The sequence below is a fragment of the Oncorhynchus mykiss genome, chromosome 1, assembly GCF_013265735.2.
Source record: "Oncorhynchus mykiss isolate Arlee chromosome 1, USDA_OmykA_1.1, whole genome shotgun sequence".
Lineage (NCBI taxonomy): Eukaryota > Metazoa > Chordata > Actinopteri > Salmoniformes > Salmonidae > Oncorhynchus > Oncorhynchus mykiss.
The window spans coordinates 93,348,504-93,368,503 of record NC_048565.1 but is presented as its reverse complement, the minus strand read 5'-3'; the positions used below and the strand labels follow the sequence as shown (position 1 = coordinate 93,368,503).

General features: G+C 45.2%; 1 protein-coding gene across 1 annotated transcript in view; it reads left to right on the top strand.

The window, feature by feature from the left end:
• Positions 1-20,000, top strand: part of LOC110513667 (dedicator of cytokinesis protein 1) — a 527,949-nt gene that overhangs the window by 341,850 nt on the left and 166,099 nt on the right. The window contains exon 29 of the mRNA XM_036990103.1: positions 2,821-2,915. Coding sequence (XP_036845998.1) covers positions 2,821-2,915 — 95 coding nt within the window. The remainder of the gene's footprint in view (positions 1-2,820; positions 2,916-20,000) is intronic.

The window sequence follows — 20,000 nt, the reverse complement described above, 5'->3', positions numbered from 1 at the left end:
GTACCGGTACCCCCTGTATATAGCCTCCACATTGACTCTGTACCGGTACCCCCTGTATATAGCCTCCACATTGACTCTGTACCAGTACCCCCTGTATATAGCCTCCACATTGACTCTGTACCAGTACCCCCTGTATATAGCCTCCACATTGACTCTGTACCAGTACCCCCTGTGTATAGCCTCCACATTGACTCTGTACCAGTACCTCCTGTATATAGTCTCCACATTGACTCTGTACCAGTACCTCCTGTATATAGTCTCCACATTGACTCTGTACCAGTACCCCCTGTATATACCCTCCACATTGACTCTGTACCGGTAACCCCTGTATATAGTCTCCACATTGACTCTGTACCGGTACCCCCTGTATATAGCCTCCACATTGACTCTGTACCAGTAACCCCTGTATATAGCCTCCACATTGACTCTGTACCGGTACCCCCCTGTATATAGCCTCCACATGGACTCTGAACCGGTATCCCCTGTATATTGCCTCCACATTGACTCTGTACCAGTACCCCCTGTATATAGCCTCCACATTGACTCTGTACCAGTACCCCCTGTATATAGCCTCCACATTGACTCTGTACCAGTACCTCCTGTATATAGTCTCCACATTGACTCTGTACCAGTACCCCCTGTATATAGTCTCCACATTGACTCTGTACCAGTACCCCCTGTATATAGTCTCCACATTGACTCTGTACCAGTACCCCCTGTATATAGTCTCCACATTGACTCTGTACCAGTACCCCCTGTATATAGCCTCCACATTGACTCTGTACCGGTACCCCCTGTATATAGCCTCCACATTGACTCTGTACCGGTACCCCCTGTATATAGCCTCCACATTGACTCTGTACCGGTACCCCCTGTATATAGTCTCCACATTGACTCTGTACCGGTACCCCCTGTATATAGCCTCCACATTGACTCTGTACCAGTACCCCCTGTATATAGCCTCCACATTGACTCTGTACCAGTACCCCCTGTATATAGCCTCCACATTGACTCTGTACCAGTACCCCCTGTATATAGTCTCCACATTGACTCTGTACCAGTACCCCCTGTATATAGTCTCCACATTGACTCTGTACCAGTACCCCCTGTATATAGTCTCCACATTGACTCTGTACCGGTACCCCCTGTATATAGCCTCCACATTGACTCTGTACCGGTACCCCCTGTATATAGCCTCCACATTGACTCTGTACCAGTACCCCCTGTATATAGCCTCCACATTGACTCTGTACCAGTACCCACCTGTATATAGCCTCCACATTGACTCTGTACCGGTACCCCCTGTATATAGCCTCCACATTGACTCTGTACCAGTACCCCCTGTATATAGCCTCCACATTGACTCTGTACCGGTACCCCCTGTATATAGCCTCCACATTGACTCTGTACCGTAATACCCTGTATATAGCCTCCACATTGACTCTGTACCGGTACCCCCTGTAAATAGCCTCCACATTGACTCTGTATCAGTACCCCCTGTATATAGTCTCCACACTGACTCTGTACCTGTACCCCCTGTATATAGCCTCCACATTGACTCTGTACCGGTACCCCCTGTATATAGCCTCCACATTGACTCTGTACCGTAATACCCTGTATATAGCCTCCACATTGACTCTGTACCGTAATACCCTGTATATAGCCTCCACATTGACTCTGTACCGTAACACCCTGTATATAGCCTCCACATTGACTCTGTACCAGTACCCCCTGTATATAGCCTCCACATTGACTCTGTACCGGTACCCCCTGTATATAGCCTCCACATTGACTCTGTACCGTAATACCCTGTATATAGCCTCCACATTGACTCTGTACCGTAACACCCTGTATATAGCCTCCACATTGACTCTGTACCGTAATACCCTGTATATAGCCTCCACATTGACTCTGTACCGTAATACCCTGTATATAGCCTCCACATTGACTCTGTACCGGTACCCCCTGTATATAGCCTCCACATTGACTCTGTACCGGTACCCCCTGTATATAGCCTCCACATTGACTCTGTACCGGTACCCCCTGTATATAGCCTCCACATTGACTCTGTACCGTAATACCCTGTATATAGCCTCCACATTGACTCTGTACCGTAATACCCTGTATATAGCCTCCACATTGACTCTGTACCGGTACCCCCTGTATATAGCCTCCACATTGACTCTGTACCGTAACACCCTGTATATAGCCTCCACATTGACTCTGTACCGTAATACCCTGTATATAGCCTCCACATTGACTCTGTACCGTAATACCCTGTATATAGCCTCCACATTGATTGCTACTGTGGAAATAATGATAATGCCCTTTTTAGTGAAGTGAGCTGTTTGAAAAGATGGACTGAAATGTCAACCTGTTTTGGTGGGATGGAGTGTTGGCCTGTCTGGTTACATGTTAATAGACCAATCAGAAAGAGTTCCAAACCTCTCTGCCAATGACAGCTAGTTTTCAGTTTTTTCAGACCTTAGTTTTCATTACTCAGACCACTCGGTCTATAAGCACCCTATCCTGACAGAACCAATTTGATGCCCTGTTTCTCCTTTCCTCTGGGTTTATAACCTTAACCATGAACACGGTTCATTCCAGATTGTTCCTCTGATCTTTTCCCGGGCCTGAGAATAGCAGGCTTCATCGCTAATGCTTTCTCTCTCTCTCTTTCTCTCTCTCTCTCTGTCTCTCGTTGTCTCTCTGTCTCTCTCTCTCTCTGTCTTTCTCTCTCTCTCTCTCTCTCTCTGTCTCTCTCTCTCTCTCTCTCTCTCTCTGTCTCTCTCTCTCTCTCTCTCTGTCTCTCTCTCGTAGGATTTCCTGATGGAAACATTCATCATGTTCAAGGACCTCATTGGGAAGAATGTCTACCCTGGCGACTGGGTCATCATGAACATGATGCAGAATAAGTGAGTACTGTACAGGGACTGGGTGGCTTACACACACACACACACACACACACACACACACACACACACATCTCGCCGTGCCGATGCTTTGATCCCCTCCCTTCGCCGTTGTTGCCTAGGAACGGCAGTCTGAATCAGGAGTGTGGAAGGGAAGTATTTTTATCTCTGTCATGAAACCACACGGGCCTCGAGAGTCCACTCGGGCCTCGGGAGTCCACACGGGCCTCGGGAGTCCACACGGGCCTCGGGAGTCCACACGGGCCTCGGGAGTCCACACGGGCCTCGAGAGTCCATACGGGCCTCAGGGGTCCACACGTGCCTCAGGGGTCCACACGTGCCTCAGGGGTCCACACGAGCCTCGGGGGCCCACACGGGCCTCGGGAGTCCACACGGGCCTCGGGAGTCCACACGGGCCTCGAGAGCCCACACGGGCCTCAGAGTCCACACTGCAAACAGATGGGGGAGGGGCGGATGAGGCAAACAATAGCATGAATGAGAGTCAGGGTTTGTTTGGGTTTTTTTAACAGAAGGCTAATCTCCAAAGTGCCCGTCCTCCTCTGATCGTCCTCCTCTGATCGTCCTCCTCTGATCGTCCTCCTCTGCCTGTCCTCCTCTGATCGTCCTCCTCTGATCGTCCTCCTCTGACTGTCCTCCTCTGCCCGTCCTCCTCTGATCGTCCTCCTCTGATCGTCCTCCTCTGATCGTCCTCCTCTGACTGTCCTCCTCTGACTGTCCTCCTCTGCCTGTCCTCCTCTGATCGTCCTCCTCTGATCGTCCTCCTCTGATCGTCCTCCTCTGCCTGTCCTCCTCTGATCGTCCTACTCTGATCGTCCTCCTCTGATCGTCCTCCTCTGATCGTCCTCCTCTGATCGTCCTCCTCTGACTGTCCTCCTCTGATCGTCCCCCTCTGATCGTCCTCCTCTGCCTGTCCTCCTCTGATCCTCCTCTGCCTGTCCTCCTCTGATCGTCCTCTGCCTGTCCTCCTCTGATCGTCCTCCTCTGATCGTCCTCCTCTGATCGTCCTCCTCTGACTGTCCTCCTCTGCCTGTCCTCCTCTGACTGTCCTCCTCTGCCTGTCCTCCTCTGATCGTCCTCCTCTGATCGTCCTCATCTGATCGTCCTCCTCTGCCTGTCATCCTCTGATTGTCCTCCTCTGATCGTCCTCCTCTGATCGTCCTCCTTTGCCTGTCCTCCTCTGATCGTCCTCCTCTGACTGTCCTCCTCTGACTGTCCTCCTCTGCCTGTCCTCCTCTGATCGTCCTCCTCTGATCGTCCTCCTCTGCCTGTCCTCCTCTGATCGTCCTCCTCTGATCGTCCTCCTCTGATCGTCCTCTGATCGTCCTCCTCTGCCTGTCCTCCTCTGATCGTCCTCCTCTGCCTGTCCTCCTCTGATCGTCCTCCTCTGATCGTCCTCCTCTGCCTGTCCTCCTCTGATCGTCCTCCTCTGATCGTCCTCCTCTGATCGTCCTCTGATCGTCCTCCTCTGCCTGTCCTCCTCTGATCGTCCTCCTCTGCCTGTCCTCCTCTGATCGTCCTCCTCTGATCGTCCTCCTCTGCCTGTCCTCCTCTGATCGTCCTCCTCTGATCGTCCTCCTCTGATCGTCCTCCTCTTATCGTCCTCCTCTTATCGTCCTCTGATCGTCCTCCTCTGATCGTCCTCCTCTGATCGTCCTCCTCTGCCTGTCCTCCTCTGATCGTCCTCCTCTGATCGTCCTCCTCTGATCGTCCTCATCTTCTTTCCTTTGTTGCTGCTTGTAACTATTGTATTTTATTTAGGTGGTTCCCCTTCACCAACTCTCGCCCACGTTTGTCTGGTAAAGAAGAAAATAAATACTGGATTGAAGTGAAGTTTTGAAGTGAAGTACTGAGTCACAGTGAAGGTTTTGTTTGAGACGAGAGTCTGTTTTGATGTAGTTGTCAGATCGAAGAGAAAGAACTAAGAAACAGTTTGAGGACTTTTACAAGTTTCATTAGCAAATGTTTTACAAAAAAATGCTCATGTATATCCAATTTATATCCAGTGTCTGTCTAACACCTTTATTTAACCAGGTAGGCTAGTTGAGAACACCTTTACTTAACCAGCTAGGCAAGTTGAGAACAAGTTCTCATTTACAACTGCGACCTGGACAAGATAAAGCAAAGCAGTTCGACAGATACAACAACACAGAGTTACACATGGAGTAAACAAAACATACAGTCAATAATACAGTATAAAAAATAAAACAAAGTCTATATACAGTGTCTAGTGTGTAAAGATGTGTGTTGAGTTTGAGTTGTAAGGCCCATTGGAGAAGTGTCCTCGAGGCCCGTATCGTTCCAGTCAACCATTGTGTATGTGCCTTGTCAGTGCAGTAGCACCAGTCCTACACAACACAACGACATTTCTCTCTGTTTTCGCTCCTTTTCCTTCGTGACGGAGACCTATTTTATTTTGTTCTGTATGTAAGTGGGCAGCTGTTTGTTCTGTATGTAGGTGGGCAGCCGTTGGTTCTGTATGTAGGGGACAGCTGTTTGTTCTGTATGTAGGTGGGCAGCTGTTTGTTCTGTATGTAGGGGGGCAGCTGTTTGTTCTGTATGTAGGGGGGCAGCTGTTTGTTCTGTATGTAGGTGGGCAGCTGTTTGTTCTGTATGTAGGTGGGCAGCTGTTTGTTCTGTATGTAGGGGGGCAGCTGTTGGTTCTGTATGTAGGTGGGCAGCTGTTTGTTCTGTATGTAGGGGGGCAGCTGTTTGTTCTGTATGTAGGTGGGCAGCTGTTTGTTCTGTATGTAGGGGGGCAGCTGTTTGTTCTGTATGTAGGGGGGCAGCTGTTTGTTCTGTATGTAGGGGGGCAGCTGTTTGTTCTGTATGTAGGGGGGCAGCTGTTTGTTCTGTATGTAGGTGGGCAGCTGTTTGTTCTGTATGTAGGTGGGCAGCTGTTGGTTCTGTATGTAGGTGGGCAGCTGTTTGTTCTGTATGTAGGGGGCAGCTGTTTGTTCTGTATGTAGGGGGGCAGCTGTTTGTTCTGTATGTAGGGGGGCAGCTGTTTGTTCTATATGTAGGGGGGCAGCTGTTTGTTCTGTATGTAGGGGGGCAGCTGTTTGTTCTGTATGTAGGGGGGCAGCTGTTTGTTCTGTATGTAGGGGGGCAGCTGTTTGTTCTGTATGTAGGGGGGCAGCTGTTTGTTCTGTATGTAGGTGGGCAGCTGTTTGTTCTGTATGTAGGTGGGCAGCTGTTGGTTCTGTATGTAGGGGGCAGCTGTTTGTTCTGTATGTAGGGGGGCAGCTGTTTGTTCTGTATGTAGGGGGGCAGCTGTTTGTTCTGTATGTAGGGGGCAGCTGTTTGTTCTGTATGTAGGGGGCAGCTGTTTGTTCTGTATGTAGGGGGCAGCTGTTTGTTCTGTATGTAGGTGGGCAGCCGTTTGTTCTGTATGTAGGTGGACAGCTGTTTGTTCTGTATGTAGGGGGCAGCTGTTTGTTCTGTATGTAGGGGGCAGCTGTTGGTTCTGTATGTAGGGGGCAGCTGTTTGTTCTGTATGTAGGGGGCAGCTGTTTGTTCTGTATGTAGGTGGACAGCTGTTTGTTCTGTATGTAGGGGGCAGCTGTTTGTTCTGTATGTAGGGGGCAGCTGTTGGTTCTGTATGTAGGTGGGCAGCTGTTTGTTCTGTATGTAGGTGGGCAGCTGTTTGTTCTGTATGTAGGTGGGCAGCCGTTTGTTCTGTATGTAGGTGGGCAGCCGTTTGTTCTGTATGTAGGGGGGCAGCTGTTTGTTCTGTATGTAGGTGGGCAGCTGTTTGTTCTGTATGTAGGTGGGCAGCTGTTTGTTCTGTATGTAGGTGGGCAGCCGTTTGTTCTGTATGTAGGTGGGCAGCCGTTTGTTCTGTATGTAGGGGGGCAGCTGTTTGTTCTGTATGTAGGTGGGCAGCCGTTGGTTCTGTATGTAGGTGGGCAGCCGTTTGTTCTGTATGTAGGTGGGCAGCCGTTTGTTCTGTATGTAGGTGGGCAGCCGTTTGTTCTGTATGTAGGTGGGCAGCCGTTTGTTCTGTATGTAGGTGGGCAGCCGTTTGTTCTGTATGTAGGGGGCAGCTGTTTGTTCTGTATGTAGGTGGGCAGCTGTTTGTTCTGTATGTAGGTGGGCAGCTGTTTGTTCTGTATGTAGGGGGGCAGCTGTTTGTTCTGTATGTAGGGGGGCAGCTGTTTGTTCTGTATGTAGGGGGCAGCCGTTTGTTCTGTATGTAGGGGGGCAGCTGTTTGTTCTGTATGTAGGGGGGCAGCCGTTTGTTCTGTATGTAGGGGGGCAGCTGTTTGTTCTGTATGTAGGTGGGCAGCTGTTTGTTCTGTATGTAGGTGGGCAGCTGTTTGTTCTGTATGTAGGTGGGCAGCTGTTTGTTCTGTATGTAGGGGGGCAGCTGTTTGTTCTGTATGTAGGTGGGCAGCTGTTTGCAGGTTGTTCAATTGTTGTTTCATTCGGTTAAACTTCCTGCCCGACTCGTTGTGTTTCCATCTTTAGCTACTTCTGAATAATGTACCTGTCGGTTGGCTGACAAATGAACACACATTTTCCATTTGTTTCTGTTGTTGTCTGTTTTCCCACCAGGGTGTTTGACGGTGTGTGTGTGTATGTGTGTGTGTGTTTTTGTGTGTGTGTGTGTGTGTTTTTGTGTGTGTGTGTGTGTGTGTGTGTGTGTTTGTTTGTTTGTTTGTTTGTTTGTCGTCCCACTACAGTGTGTTTTGATGGGTTGTGTCCCCTCCCCTCATTCTGTATCCCAGATGCCACAACCATTCATTATCTGTCCTTATGAGACAGAGAGAGGTACTGCTCTGTTTTATCCAGACAGTTCTGTTTCATTCATTATCTGTCCTTATGAGACAGAGAGAGGTACTGCTCTGTTTTATCCAGACAGTTCTGTTTCATTCATTATCTGTCCTTATGAGACAGAGAGAGGTACTGCTCTGTTAAACCAGACCGTTCTGTTTCATTCATTATCTGTCCTTATGAGACAGAGAGGTACTGCTCTGTTTAATCCAGACAGTTCTGTTTCATTCATTATCTGTCCTTATGAGACAGAGAGGTACTGCTCTGCTTAATCCAGACAGTTCTGTTTCATTCATTATCTGTCCTTATGAGACAGAGAGGTACTGCTCTGCTTAATCCAGACAGTTCTGTTTCATTCATTATCTGTCTTTATGAGACAGAGAGAGGTACTGCTCTCTGATGAGAGGATGACAGTAACCAGTGGGAGAACTCCATGCCCCAGTCTCAGACGGATGACAGTAACCAGTGGGAAAACTCCATGCCCCAGTCTCAGAAGGATGACAGTAACCAGTGGGAAAACTCCATCCTCCCAGTCTCAGACGGATGACAGTAACCAGTGGGAAAACTCCATGCCCCAGTCTCAGACGGATGACAGTAACCAGTGGGAGAACTCCATGCCCCAGTCTCAGAAGGATGACAGTAACCAGTGGGAGAACTCTATGCCCCAGTCTCAGACGGATGACAGTAACCAGTGGGAAAACTCCATGCCCCAGTCTCAGAAGGATGACAGTAACCAGTGGGAGAACTCCATGCCCCAGTCTCAGAAGGATGACAGTAACCAGTGGGAGAACTCCATGCCCCAGTCTCAGACGGATGACAGAAACCAGTGGGAAAACTCCATGCCCCAGTCTCAGACGGATGACAGTAACCAGTGGGAAACTCCATCCTCCCAGTCTCAGACGGATGACAGTAACCAGTGGGAGAACTCCATGCCCCAGTCTCAGACGGATGACAGTAACCAGTGGGAGAACTCCATGCCCCAGTCTCAGACAGATGACAGTAACCAGTGCGAAAACTCCATGCCCCAGTCTCAGACAGATGACAGTAACCAGTGCGAAAACTCCATGCCCCAGTCTCAGAAGAATAACAGTAACCAGTGGGAAAACTCCATGCCCCAGTCTCAGACCAGCTCTCAGATTCTTTTTTTTTTTTAATGTCTGGTCTGTGGTCAACGAACCGTTTTGCTTCTAAAAAAACATATTTATTTCTGTCATAACGGTGTGTCAGAACATATTTTCTGTCCCAGGCTAAAAGCTCTGAGCAGAAAGCTGAAAGGTTTTGTTGATGGAGAACTGATGTCCTAAAAGTGTCCCCCCTTCACAATGAGCAGGAAACCAACCGATTTCCACAGCGTTATTAACATCACATGTTAATCAAGTGTTCAAAGGCTCCTTTTAAAAGCCTGTTTTACATATAATTATTGTCCTCTTCCCTCCTTCTGTCCACCACAGCAGTGTGTTGGGCCGTGTCCCAGATGGCACCCTATTCCATATATATAGTGCACTACTTTAGACCAGGGCCCTATAGCACCCTATTCCATATATAGTGCACTACTTTAGGACATGGCCATATAGCACCCTATTCCATATATAGTGCACTACTTTAGACCAGGGCCCTATGGCACCCTATTGCCTACATAGTGCACTACTTTAGACCAGGGCCCTATAGCACCCTATTCCATATATAGTGCACTACTTTAGGACATGGCCATATAGCACCCTATTCCATATATAGTGCACTACTTTAGACCAGAGCCCTATAGAACCCTATTCCATATATAGTGCACTACTTTATACCAGGACCCTATAGCACCCTATTGCCTATATGAACAGAGTACCACACTCCACCCACAGGCCCAGTGCAGTGCTGAGCAGAGTACCACACTCCACCCACAGGCCCAGTGCTGAGCAGAGTACCACACTCCACCCACGGGCCCAGTGCTGAGCAGAGTACCACACACCACCCACAGGCCCAGGGCTGAGCAGAGTACCATACACCACCCACGGGCCCAGGGCTGTACAGAGTACCCTACACCACCCATGGGCCCAGCACAGGGCTGAGCAGAGTACCCTACACCACCCATGGGCCCATTTCAGGTCTGAGCAGAGTACCCTACACCACCCATGGGCCCAGCACAGTGCTGAGCAGAGTACCTCACACCACCCACAGGCCCAGCACAGGGCTGAACAGAGAGTTCTCTAGTCTTTCATGTCATGTGTCTGTTTGTAGACTCTGTGGACACTCACGCCAACCAAAAAGCCCCAGACACAGCTGGCCAGGGCTTTGTGACGGCACTACTAATGAGATGTGCATTCATCCGCCTGCTGCCTGCCATATTGAACAGCTCTCCCTTGCTTTCCTCCTGGTCTGGCTAGGAGAACATCTGTCTGTCTCCTTCCTCCTGGTCTGGCTAGGAGAACATATGTCTGTCTCCTGTCTCCTTCCTCCTGGTCTGGCTAGGAGAACATCTGTCTGTCTCCTGTCTCCTTCCTCCTGGTCTGGCTAGGAGAACATCTGTCTGTCTGCTGTCTCCTTCCTCCTGGTCTGGCTAGGAGAACATCTGTCTCTCTGCTGTCTCCTTTCTCCTGGTCTGGCTAGGAGAACATCTGTCTCTCTGCTGTCTCCTTCCTCCTGGTCTGGCTAGGAGAACATCTGTCTCTCTGCTGTCTCCTTTCTCCTGGTCTGGCTAGGAGTACATCTGTCTGTCTCCTTCCTCCTGGTCTGGCTAGGAGTACATCTGTCTGTCTCCTTCCTCCTGGTCTGGCTATGATAACATCTGTCTAGCTCCTAGATAGTGGAAGACCAGCCAAAGAGATAGGTCTGCTGTAATAGATGGTATGGTGTGTTTAATAGAGGTGTAATAGATGGTGTGGTGTGTTTAATAGAGATATAATAGATTGTGTGGTGTGTTTAATAGATGGTGTGGTGTGTTTAATAGATGGTATGGTGTGTTTAATAGATGGTATGGTGTGTTTAATAGATGGCGTGGTGTGTTTAAAGAGATATAATAGATGGTGTGGTGTGTTTAATAGATGGTAGGGTGTGTTTAATAGATGGTATGGTGTGTTTAATAGATGGTATGGTGTGTTTAATAGATGGTAGGGTGTGTTTAATAGATGGTATGGTGTGTTTAGTAGATGTTAGATGGTAGGGTGTGTTTAATATATGGTAGGGTGTGTTTAATAGATGGTATGGTGTGTTTAATAGATGGTATGGTGTGTTTAATAGATGGTGTGGTGTGTTTAATAGATGGTATGGTGTGTTTAATAGATGGTATGGTGTGTTTAATAGATGGTAGGGTGTGTTTAATAGATGGTAGGGTGTGTTTAATAGATGGTATGGTGTGTTTAATAGATGGTGTGGTGTGTTTAATAGATGGTAGGGTGTGTTTAATAGATGGTATGGTGTGTTTAATAGATGGTAGGGTGTGTTTAATAGATGGTAGGGTGTGTTTAATAGATGGTATGGTGTGTTTAATAGATGGTAGGGTGTGTTTAGTAGATGGTATGGTGTGTTTAATAGATGGTAGGGTGTGTTTAATAGATGGTATGGTGTGTTTAATAGATGGTATGGTGTGTTTAATAGATGTTAGATAGTATGGTGTGTTTAATAGATGGTATGGTGTGTTTAATAGATGTTAGACGGTATGGTGTGTTTAGTAGATGGTATATGGTAAAGTGCCCATTCTGCTGAATCCTTATTGGATTCTACCTGTAATCCTAATCCTTCCTCTGTTCGGGAATTCAGTCACAGTTTTCACACCTTCCTTCAAATATATAATGTATATATACCACTCTAGACACAATCCTGTGAAAGAAACCTTTCAAACCGCCAAGCTTCATAATAGCCTTTCCCACCAATCTCTCCACCCTTCATCACTGAGCCTTTCACACTGTAACTGGGAACATGAACATCCTGTCCAATGCTAGATGGAGTGAGCTGATATTAAATGACCTCCTCTCCAAAAGGAGGTCAATGGTGGGCTATAATGAATGCCTTTTTTTCTGTTGGGACTGTTAATTACTGGTGAGAGTGGTGCCGGAGGATGAGGAGGAGATGAGCCGGTCAGATGAAGAGATGAGAGAGTACAGACAGCTGGAGACACGTCTGTCCCACCACACACACAGACACAGACACACACACAGACACACACACACACACACACACACACACACACACACACACACACACAGACACACACCATCACACACACACACACACACACACACACACACACACGCACACACACACACACACACACACACACAAAATCACACACACTCACACACTGGAGGTGCTGCTGGGGAAACAGAAGAAAAGGTCTCTTATCTGACATCTCCTTTTCAATGTGGCGGGAGATTCATTTCGTGTGAAAAGCCAACAACACGTCCGTCCGTCCGTCCCCCCCCCCGTCCCCACCCCCTCCTCTCAGCTGGACCTTCAGACATGTGAGTTCAGGAGTCACCTGACCTTTTCACAGCCCCTCTACACACAGTACCAGTCAACAGTTTGGACACACCTTCTCAATGGTTTTTCTTCATGTTTTACTATATTCTACGAACAAAGGAGAAGACATCAAACATGATTCCAAATGTGTTATTTCATAGTGTTGATGTCTTCACTGTTATTCTACAATGTAGAAAATAGTAAAAATAAAGAAAATCCCTTGTGTCCAAACGTTTGACTGGGACTGTAGCTCCTTCCAGTCCTGGGTTAGATACGTTCCAAAGCAGGTAGAAATCTCTCGCTGGGCTTGATTGAGCAATGCAACCGATATAATAGTAGCAACACTGCTAACCAGCTAAAGCGACCGCTACAAGTATTCAACATATTTCACATACTGTTTGAACCCAGATCTGCTATGTTGCTCCTTAACAAACACTGTGACAGTCCTCGTTAGCCTCGCTCCCTCTTCTATCTACCCTTCTCTCTTCCTCTCTTTCCTCTCTCTCTCTCGCTCTCTCCCCTCACTTTATCCCTCTCTCCCTTCACTTTATCCCTCTATCCCTCGCTCCTCTCTCTCTCTCTCTCTCCCCCTCTCTCTCTCTCTCTCTCTCTCTCTCTCTCTCTCTCTCTCTCTCTCCCCCTCTCTCTCTCTCTCTCTCTCTCTCTCTCTCTCTCTCTCTCAATTTAATTTCAATTCAAGGGGCTTTATTGGCATGGAAAACATGTGTTAACATTGCCAAAGCAAGTGAGGTAGATAATATACAGAAGTGAAATAAACAAAAAAAATTAACAATAAATATTACATATCTCTCGCTCTCCCTCCCCCCCTTCTCTCTCCCTATCTCTATTCAGTGTACAGTGGCAAGAAAAAGTATGTGAAACCCTTGGAAATACCTGGATTTCTGCGTTGATATGTTCTTTATCTAGGTCATAACAATAGACAAATACAGTCTACTTAAACTAATAACACACACAAACACTTATATGTTTTCATGTCTTTATTGAACACACAGTGTAAACATTCACAGTGCAGGGTGGGAAAAGTAGGTGAACCCTTGGATTTAATAACTGGTTGACCCTCCTTTGGCAGCAATAGCCTCAACTAAACGTTTTCTGTAGTTGTGGATCAGACCTGCACAACGGTCAGGAGGAATTTTGGACCATTCCTCTTTACAAAACTGTTTCAGTTCAGCAATATTCTTGGGATGTCTGGTGTGAACTGCTCTCTTGAGGTCATGCCACAGCATCTCAATCAGGTTGAGGTCAGGACTCTGACTGGGCCACTCCAGAAGGCGTATTTTCTTCTGTTGAAGCCATTCTGTTGTTGATTGACTTCTGTGTTTTGGGTCGTTGTCCTGTTGCGGACCTTACATTCTCCTGCAAAATGTCTTGATAAACTTGGGAATTCATTTCTCCGTTGATGATAGCAAGCAGTCCAGGCCCTGAGGCAGCAAAGCAGCCCCAAACCATGATGCTCCCTCCACCAGACTTTACAGTTGGGATGAGGTTTTGATGTTGGTGTGCTGTGCTGTGCCTTTTTTCTCTCCACACATAGTGTTGTGTGTTCCTTCCCAACAACACAACTGTAGTTTGATTTGTCCACAGAATATTTTGCCAGTAGCGCTGTGGAACATCCAGGTGCTCTTCTGCAAACTTCAGACGTGCAGCAATGGGTTTTTTAGACAGCAGTGGTTTCTTCCGTGGTGTCCTCCCATGAACACCATTCTAGTTTATTGTTTTACGTATCGTAGACTCGTCAACAGAGATGTCAGCATGTTCCAGAGATTTATGTAAGTCTTTAGCTGACACTCTAGGATTCTTCTTAACCTCATTGAACATTCTGCGCTGTGCTCTTGCAGTCGTGTTTGCAGGACGGCCACAATTTGTCTTAGCGTGGACTGATGAACGTCAAGGCTTTTAGAGATACTTTTATAACCCTTTCCAGCTTTATGCAAGTCAACAATTCTTCATCTTAGGTTTTCTGAGGTCTCTTTTGTTTGAGGCATGGGTCACATCAGGCAATGCTTATTGTGAACAGCAAACTCACATTTTGTGAGTGTTTTTTATACTTCTAGGCAGCTCTAACCAACATCTCCAATCTCATCTTATTGATTGGGCTCCAGGTTAACTGACTCCTGACTCCAATTAGCTTTTGGAGAAATCATTAGCCTTGTGGGGGGTTCACATACTTTTTACAACCTACGCTGTGAATGTTTCAATGATGTATTCAATATAGACAAGAGAAATACAATGTGTGTGTTATTAGTTTAAGCAGACTGTGTCTATTGTTGTGAGTTAGATGAAGATCAGATATATACATAAATCCAGGTATTTCCAAAGGGTTCTCATACTGTTTCTACTGTAGACACCTTTGGAAGGTATTCAGATCTCTTGACTTCTTTACACATTTTATTATTTTACAGCCTTAGAAATGTTTTCAGTTTCTGATGGTTTTTTTGTGTTTTTTTTTTAACATAAATATTACATTTACATAAGTATTCAGACCCTTTACTCAGTACTTTGTTGAAGCACCTTTGGTCAGTGATTACAGCCTTGAGTCTTCTTGGGTAGGACGCTTCAAACTTGGCACACCTGTATTTGGGGAGTTTCTCCTAATTCTTCTCTGCAGATCCTCTCAAGCTCTGTCAGGTTGGATGGGGAGTGTTGCTGCACAGCTATTTTCAGATCTCTCCAGAGATGTTCAATCGGGTTCGAGTCCGGGCTCTGGCAGGGTCACTCAAGGACATTCAGATAATTGTCCCGTAACCACTCCTTAATTCTACAATGTAGAAAATTGTCAAAAAAAAGGAAAAACCCTGGTATGAGTTGGTGTGTTTTGACTGGTTCTGTAGATACAGGGTGTAAAGTCTGTTGTTTTTAGAGCATGTATTCGCAGGATGTTTTCATTAAAGATCTCTCTGTACTTTGCTCCGTTCATCTTTGCCTCGATCCTTACTAGTCTCCCAGTTCCTGCTACTGTAGGGATGTTTCCAGGTTTTGTCCAGACGTGACGCTTGGCATTCAGGCCAAAGAGTTCAATCTTGGTTTCATCAGACCAGAGAATCCTGTTTCTCATGGTCTGAGAGTCCTGTGCCTTTTACTGAGGAGTGGTTTCCATCTGGCCACTCTACCATAAAGGTGCTGAGGAGTGGTTTCCATCTGGCCACTCTACCATAAAGGTGCTGAGGAGTGGTTTCCATCTGGCCACTCTACCATAAAGGTGCTGAGGAGTGGTTTCCATCTGGCCACTCTACCATAAAGGTGCTGCAGTGATGGTTGTCCTTCTGGAAGGTTCTCCATCTCCATAGAGGAACTCTGGTGCTCTGTCAGAGTGACCATCGGGTTCTTGGTCACCTTCTAAGCCAAGGCCCTTCTCCCCGACTGCTCAGTGTGGCTGGGTGGCCAGCTCTAGGAAGAGACTTGGTGCTTCCAAACTTCTTCCATTTAAGAACAATCCTGTCTCGGAGCTCTACAGACAAATCCTTCGACCTCATGGCTTGGTTTTTGCTCTGATATGTACTGTCAACTGTGGGACCTTATATTGACAGGTCTGTGCCTTTTCCAAATCATGTCCAATGAAATTAATTTACCCCAGGTGGACTCCAATCAAGTTGTTGAATCATCTCAAGGATGATCAATGGAAACAGGTCACACCTGAGATCAATTTAGAGTCTCATAGCAAAGGGTCTGAATACTTACGTAAATAAGTTATTTCTGTTTTTTATTTTTAATGAATAAGCAAATAATTCTAAACGTGTTTTTTGCTTTGTCATTATGGCGTATTGTGTGTAGATTGCTGAGGATTATTTTAGAATAAGGCAAGCATATCAAAATGTGGAAAAAGTCAATGGGTCTGAATATTTCCCCCGAAGGCAATGTGTTTGTGTACATGCTGAAGGTTGAGTGTTAATTATATGGTAACATGATTAGCAGGGAGCTTTGGGTAGAGACAGGAGAGACCTAAGGAGGGGAGGTAGCTGGACAGAGACCTGGGCATTGTGATATAGTATTACAGACACCAATGCAGGCTTGTGCTGTGATTCCACGTAGGTGTCTACATGCTGTAGACATCTGGTGTATGAGGCCTGTTGATGACTGATGAAGTTGATGACCTTGGGAGACACCATGCATAGAAGACCTCCGGGGGCTAGATGATCACAGGAATCACTTTCTTCCCGAGCACTGCATGTGGCATCGCTCATTTGCATGTTTCTCTCTCCCTCCCCTATTGTGATAAGTGACATGGGGTTTTCATGGTAATCAGAACATATTGCAGAAACCCTTCCTCACTTTGATCAGCCAATTAATAACGGTTAAGATTAACAGTTTGTCAACCTCAGAAGACATTATCAATCTTCTCAGTCTTCTGTGATGATATGGGATTCATTAGTTGGACTTGCGAAAGCAAACGTCCCGCTTTAAAAAATGTACAATTTATTTCTGACTTCTTCCTTTGCAACGCTGCTCCTCTTAGACCATTTTAATCTAGAAACGACATTAACACTTTAAAATGTGCTTACCGTTCTGGAATAGTCTGCTATTATACAACTTTTTGAAAGAAATATATATTTTTTAACTATTAAACTCTTTGTCCTAAAAACAACTCATCGACTTTAATGGAATTGCATCAACATTCTAATGCTCCCATTGTTTAAAAACGTCCATGACTTTCAACATTCTAATGCTGCCATTGTTTAAAAACTGCCATGACTTTCAACATCAACATTCTAATGCTGCCATTGTTTAAAAAAATTCCATGACTTTCAACATTCTAATGCTCCCATTGTTTAAAAACTGCCATGACTTTCAACATCAACATTCTAATGCTCCCATTGTTTAAAAACTGCCATGACTTTCAACATCAACATTCTAATGCTGCCATTGTTTAAAATCTCCCATGACTTCCAACATTAACATTCTAATGATCCCATTGTTACTTCCAATAGTTATAGTTAGAATAGTTTCTGGGTGCTTGAGTGGTAACATTCTAATCCTCCCATTGTTTAAAAACTCCCATGACTTCCAACATTCTAATGCTCCTATTGTGTAAAAACACCCATGACTTCCAACATCAACATTCTAATGCTCCCATTGTGTAAAAACACCCATGACTTCCAACATTCTAATGCTCCTATTGTGTAAAAACACCCATGACTTCCAACATCAACATTCTAATCCTCCCATTGTGTAAAAACACCCATGACTTCCAACATTCTAATGCTCCTATTGTGTAAAAACACCCATGACTTCCAACATCAACATTCTAATCCTCCCATTGTTTAAAAACTCCCATGACTTCCAACATTCTAATGCTCCTATTGTGTAAAAACACCCATGACTTCCAACATCAACATTCTAATGCTCCCATTGTGTAAAAACACCCATGACTTCCAACATTCTAGTTACTGGGAAACAATGTTAACATCAACTACATTTTTATCTCAACTTTGAAAAGCAACTGACGTTTTGACCAACAACTTGAATACAAACGTAGTGTCTGATATCTTGGTCTACTTCTGCTGGTTCCAATCTGAAATCACAATGTAAAATATGTGGAAAAAGGCACTACTTCACAGGAGAGCCATTTGAATGTAAACATTTTTTTTAAATCTAATTGTGGTTTTTGACAGAAATGCATTCTGTATCATGTGAACTGTCATTTGCCTTAATAACAAACTTCTATGCCATCTGTAAATACAATACAATTGTTACATTAACAGCCGTGCTTGTTTAGTCACAGAATAAGTCAGGGACCTTCCCCGCTAGCAATGATTGGCTGAGATAATGGGTGGGCCGGACATGTCTGAGAGATGAGTTAGGATTGGTCTGCCATGTAGCACGCTTCTGTCTATAACATGAGCTGGTCACAATGTGTAGGTATCTCTTTCTAACGCAGCTTTTTGAAAGATATCACGTTAGTAGAACTGCATCAGTGTTGCTCTCCACTTTCTGGAGGACCGAGTTTTGAAAATCAGTGGAATTAGAGTATGATCGCTAAGGAGATGGAGAAAATTCTGGCTTTTTGATTGCAAAAAAATGCAGATGGAGGCTGTTGTATAAAACACCTGTCTCCGGATTACGTCTTCGAACTAAGGGTTACCGTGGCATCTGTGACAGAGGGAGAAGTGTCTATCCATGTATACACGGGAAATAGTCGAGCTAGCTACATTTTCACATATTACACCTTTCTAATCAAATCAAATGTATTTATATAGCCCTTCGTACATATTTCACCTTTTTAATGTTGTCAAAGTCATTTTCATTTCAAGTTAAAGCGTACTGCTAGCTAGCTAGCTAGCTAATATTACGTGTATGATCTGTGTAGTAATATTGTTCGTATCTCAGAGCCATTTGCATTGCTAGTTATTAGCCTAATGTTAGCTAGTTATTAGCCTAATGTTAGCTAGCTAGCTAACATTAAACCTGGTTGGTTAGCTACCTGCAGATTCATGCGCGATAGTAAAGTTATGAGTTGGGATTATGGTTAATTGTTTACCTAGCTAGCTAGCTACATATCTAAACAAAAAACTACACTATGCAAGTAACCATTTCAATAGAATTTTCATGATGTCACTGTGACAACTGTCGATAGATGTAGCTGGTAAATTTGCTCTGGCTATCTCTGTACCAGAGCGCAGAATAACTGACAAGTTTACGAGCAACGCCCGTTTGAATATGGCTGGTGTCAATAAACGTTTGCAAAAAAGCATAATTAAATTGTTTCCAGCAGCAGAGTTACAGTCACCAACGCTCTGGATAACATGCAAACAGCCTAACCAGCTCTACTCTGGAGAGTAAAATGGTCAGAGTGAGTTGTTCTCTCATTATGTGTAGTAGTCTTTAATGATTTACTGGACTAGGTAAACAGTGGTAGTAGTATTTAATGATGTAATGATTTACTGGACTAGGTAAACAGTGGTAGTAGTATTTAATGATGTAATGATTTACTAGACTAGATAAACAGTGGTAGTAGTATTTAATGATTTACTGAACTAGGTAAACAGTTGTAGTAGTATTTAATGATGTAATGATTTACTGGACTAGGTAAACAGTGGTAGTAGTATTTAATGATTTACTAGACTAGGTAAACAGTGGTAGTAGTCTTTAATGATTTACTGGACTATGTAAACAGTGGTAGTTGTATTTAATGATTTACTAGACTAGGTAAACAGTGGTAGTAGTCTTTAATGATTTACTGGACTATGTAAACAGTGGTAGTTGTATCCAAAAAGTGAAGGGAGTTGCCGAGACGTGGAAAAGGAGTTGGGCAACAAACAAGTTGATGAGAACTAAATCAATTACCCATCCATATCAGAAGCTGTGTAAAATAAACACAACTCTAAATTGGTAATGAAGGATTGTGACCTTGGCTTATCTGTGAGCCTCAGAGCAGTACGGCAGGCACCTATCCGTGCTAGCAGCTAGCATAATCCAGATTATTATCAGGGAACGCTCTCTGAACCCAATTAGCAAGAAATACGATGCACTGATAACTCCATGGCATTAGCATTCATGCTAGTTTGTGTGTGTTTGTGTGTGCGTGTGTTTCGGTGTGTTTGTTTGTGTGTGTGTGTTTCGGTGTGTTTGTTTGTGTTTGTGTGTGTGTGTGTGTGTGTGTGTGTGTGTGTGTGTGTGTGTGTGTGTGTGTGTGTGTGTGGATCACCCTATAACAACTTTGTGCTGAAGTTGAGGGCTGTTGAAGCGTAGACAGTTTGTAGAAGAGGTTTCCTATGCAAGGTATCATCCTCTCTGGGTTCTCTGCAGTAGCCCGTATCTCAGGGTAATGTGTACTAGTTCCCCCATCAATCTGTAGTAATGAGGTGAATACTGTCTCAATTTGATGGATCA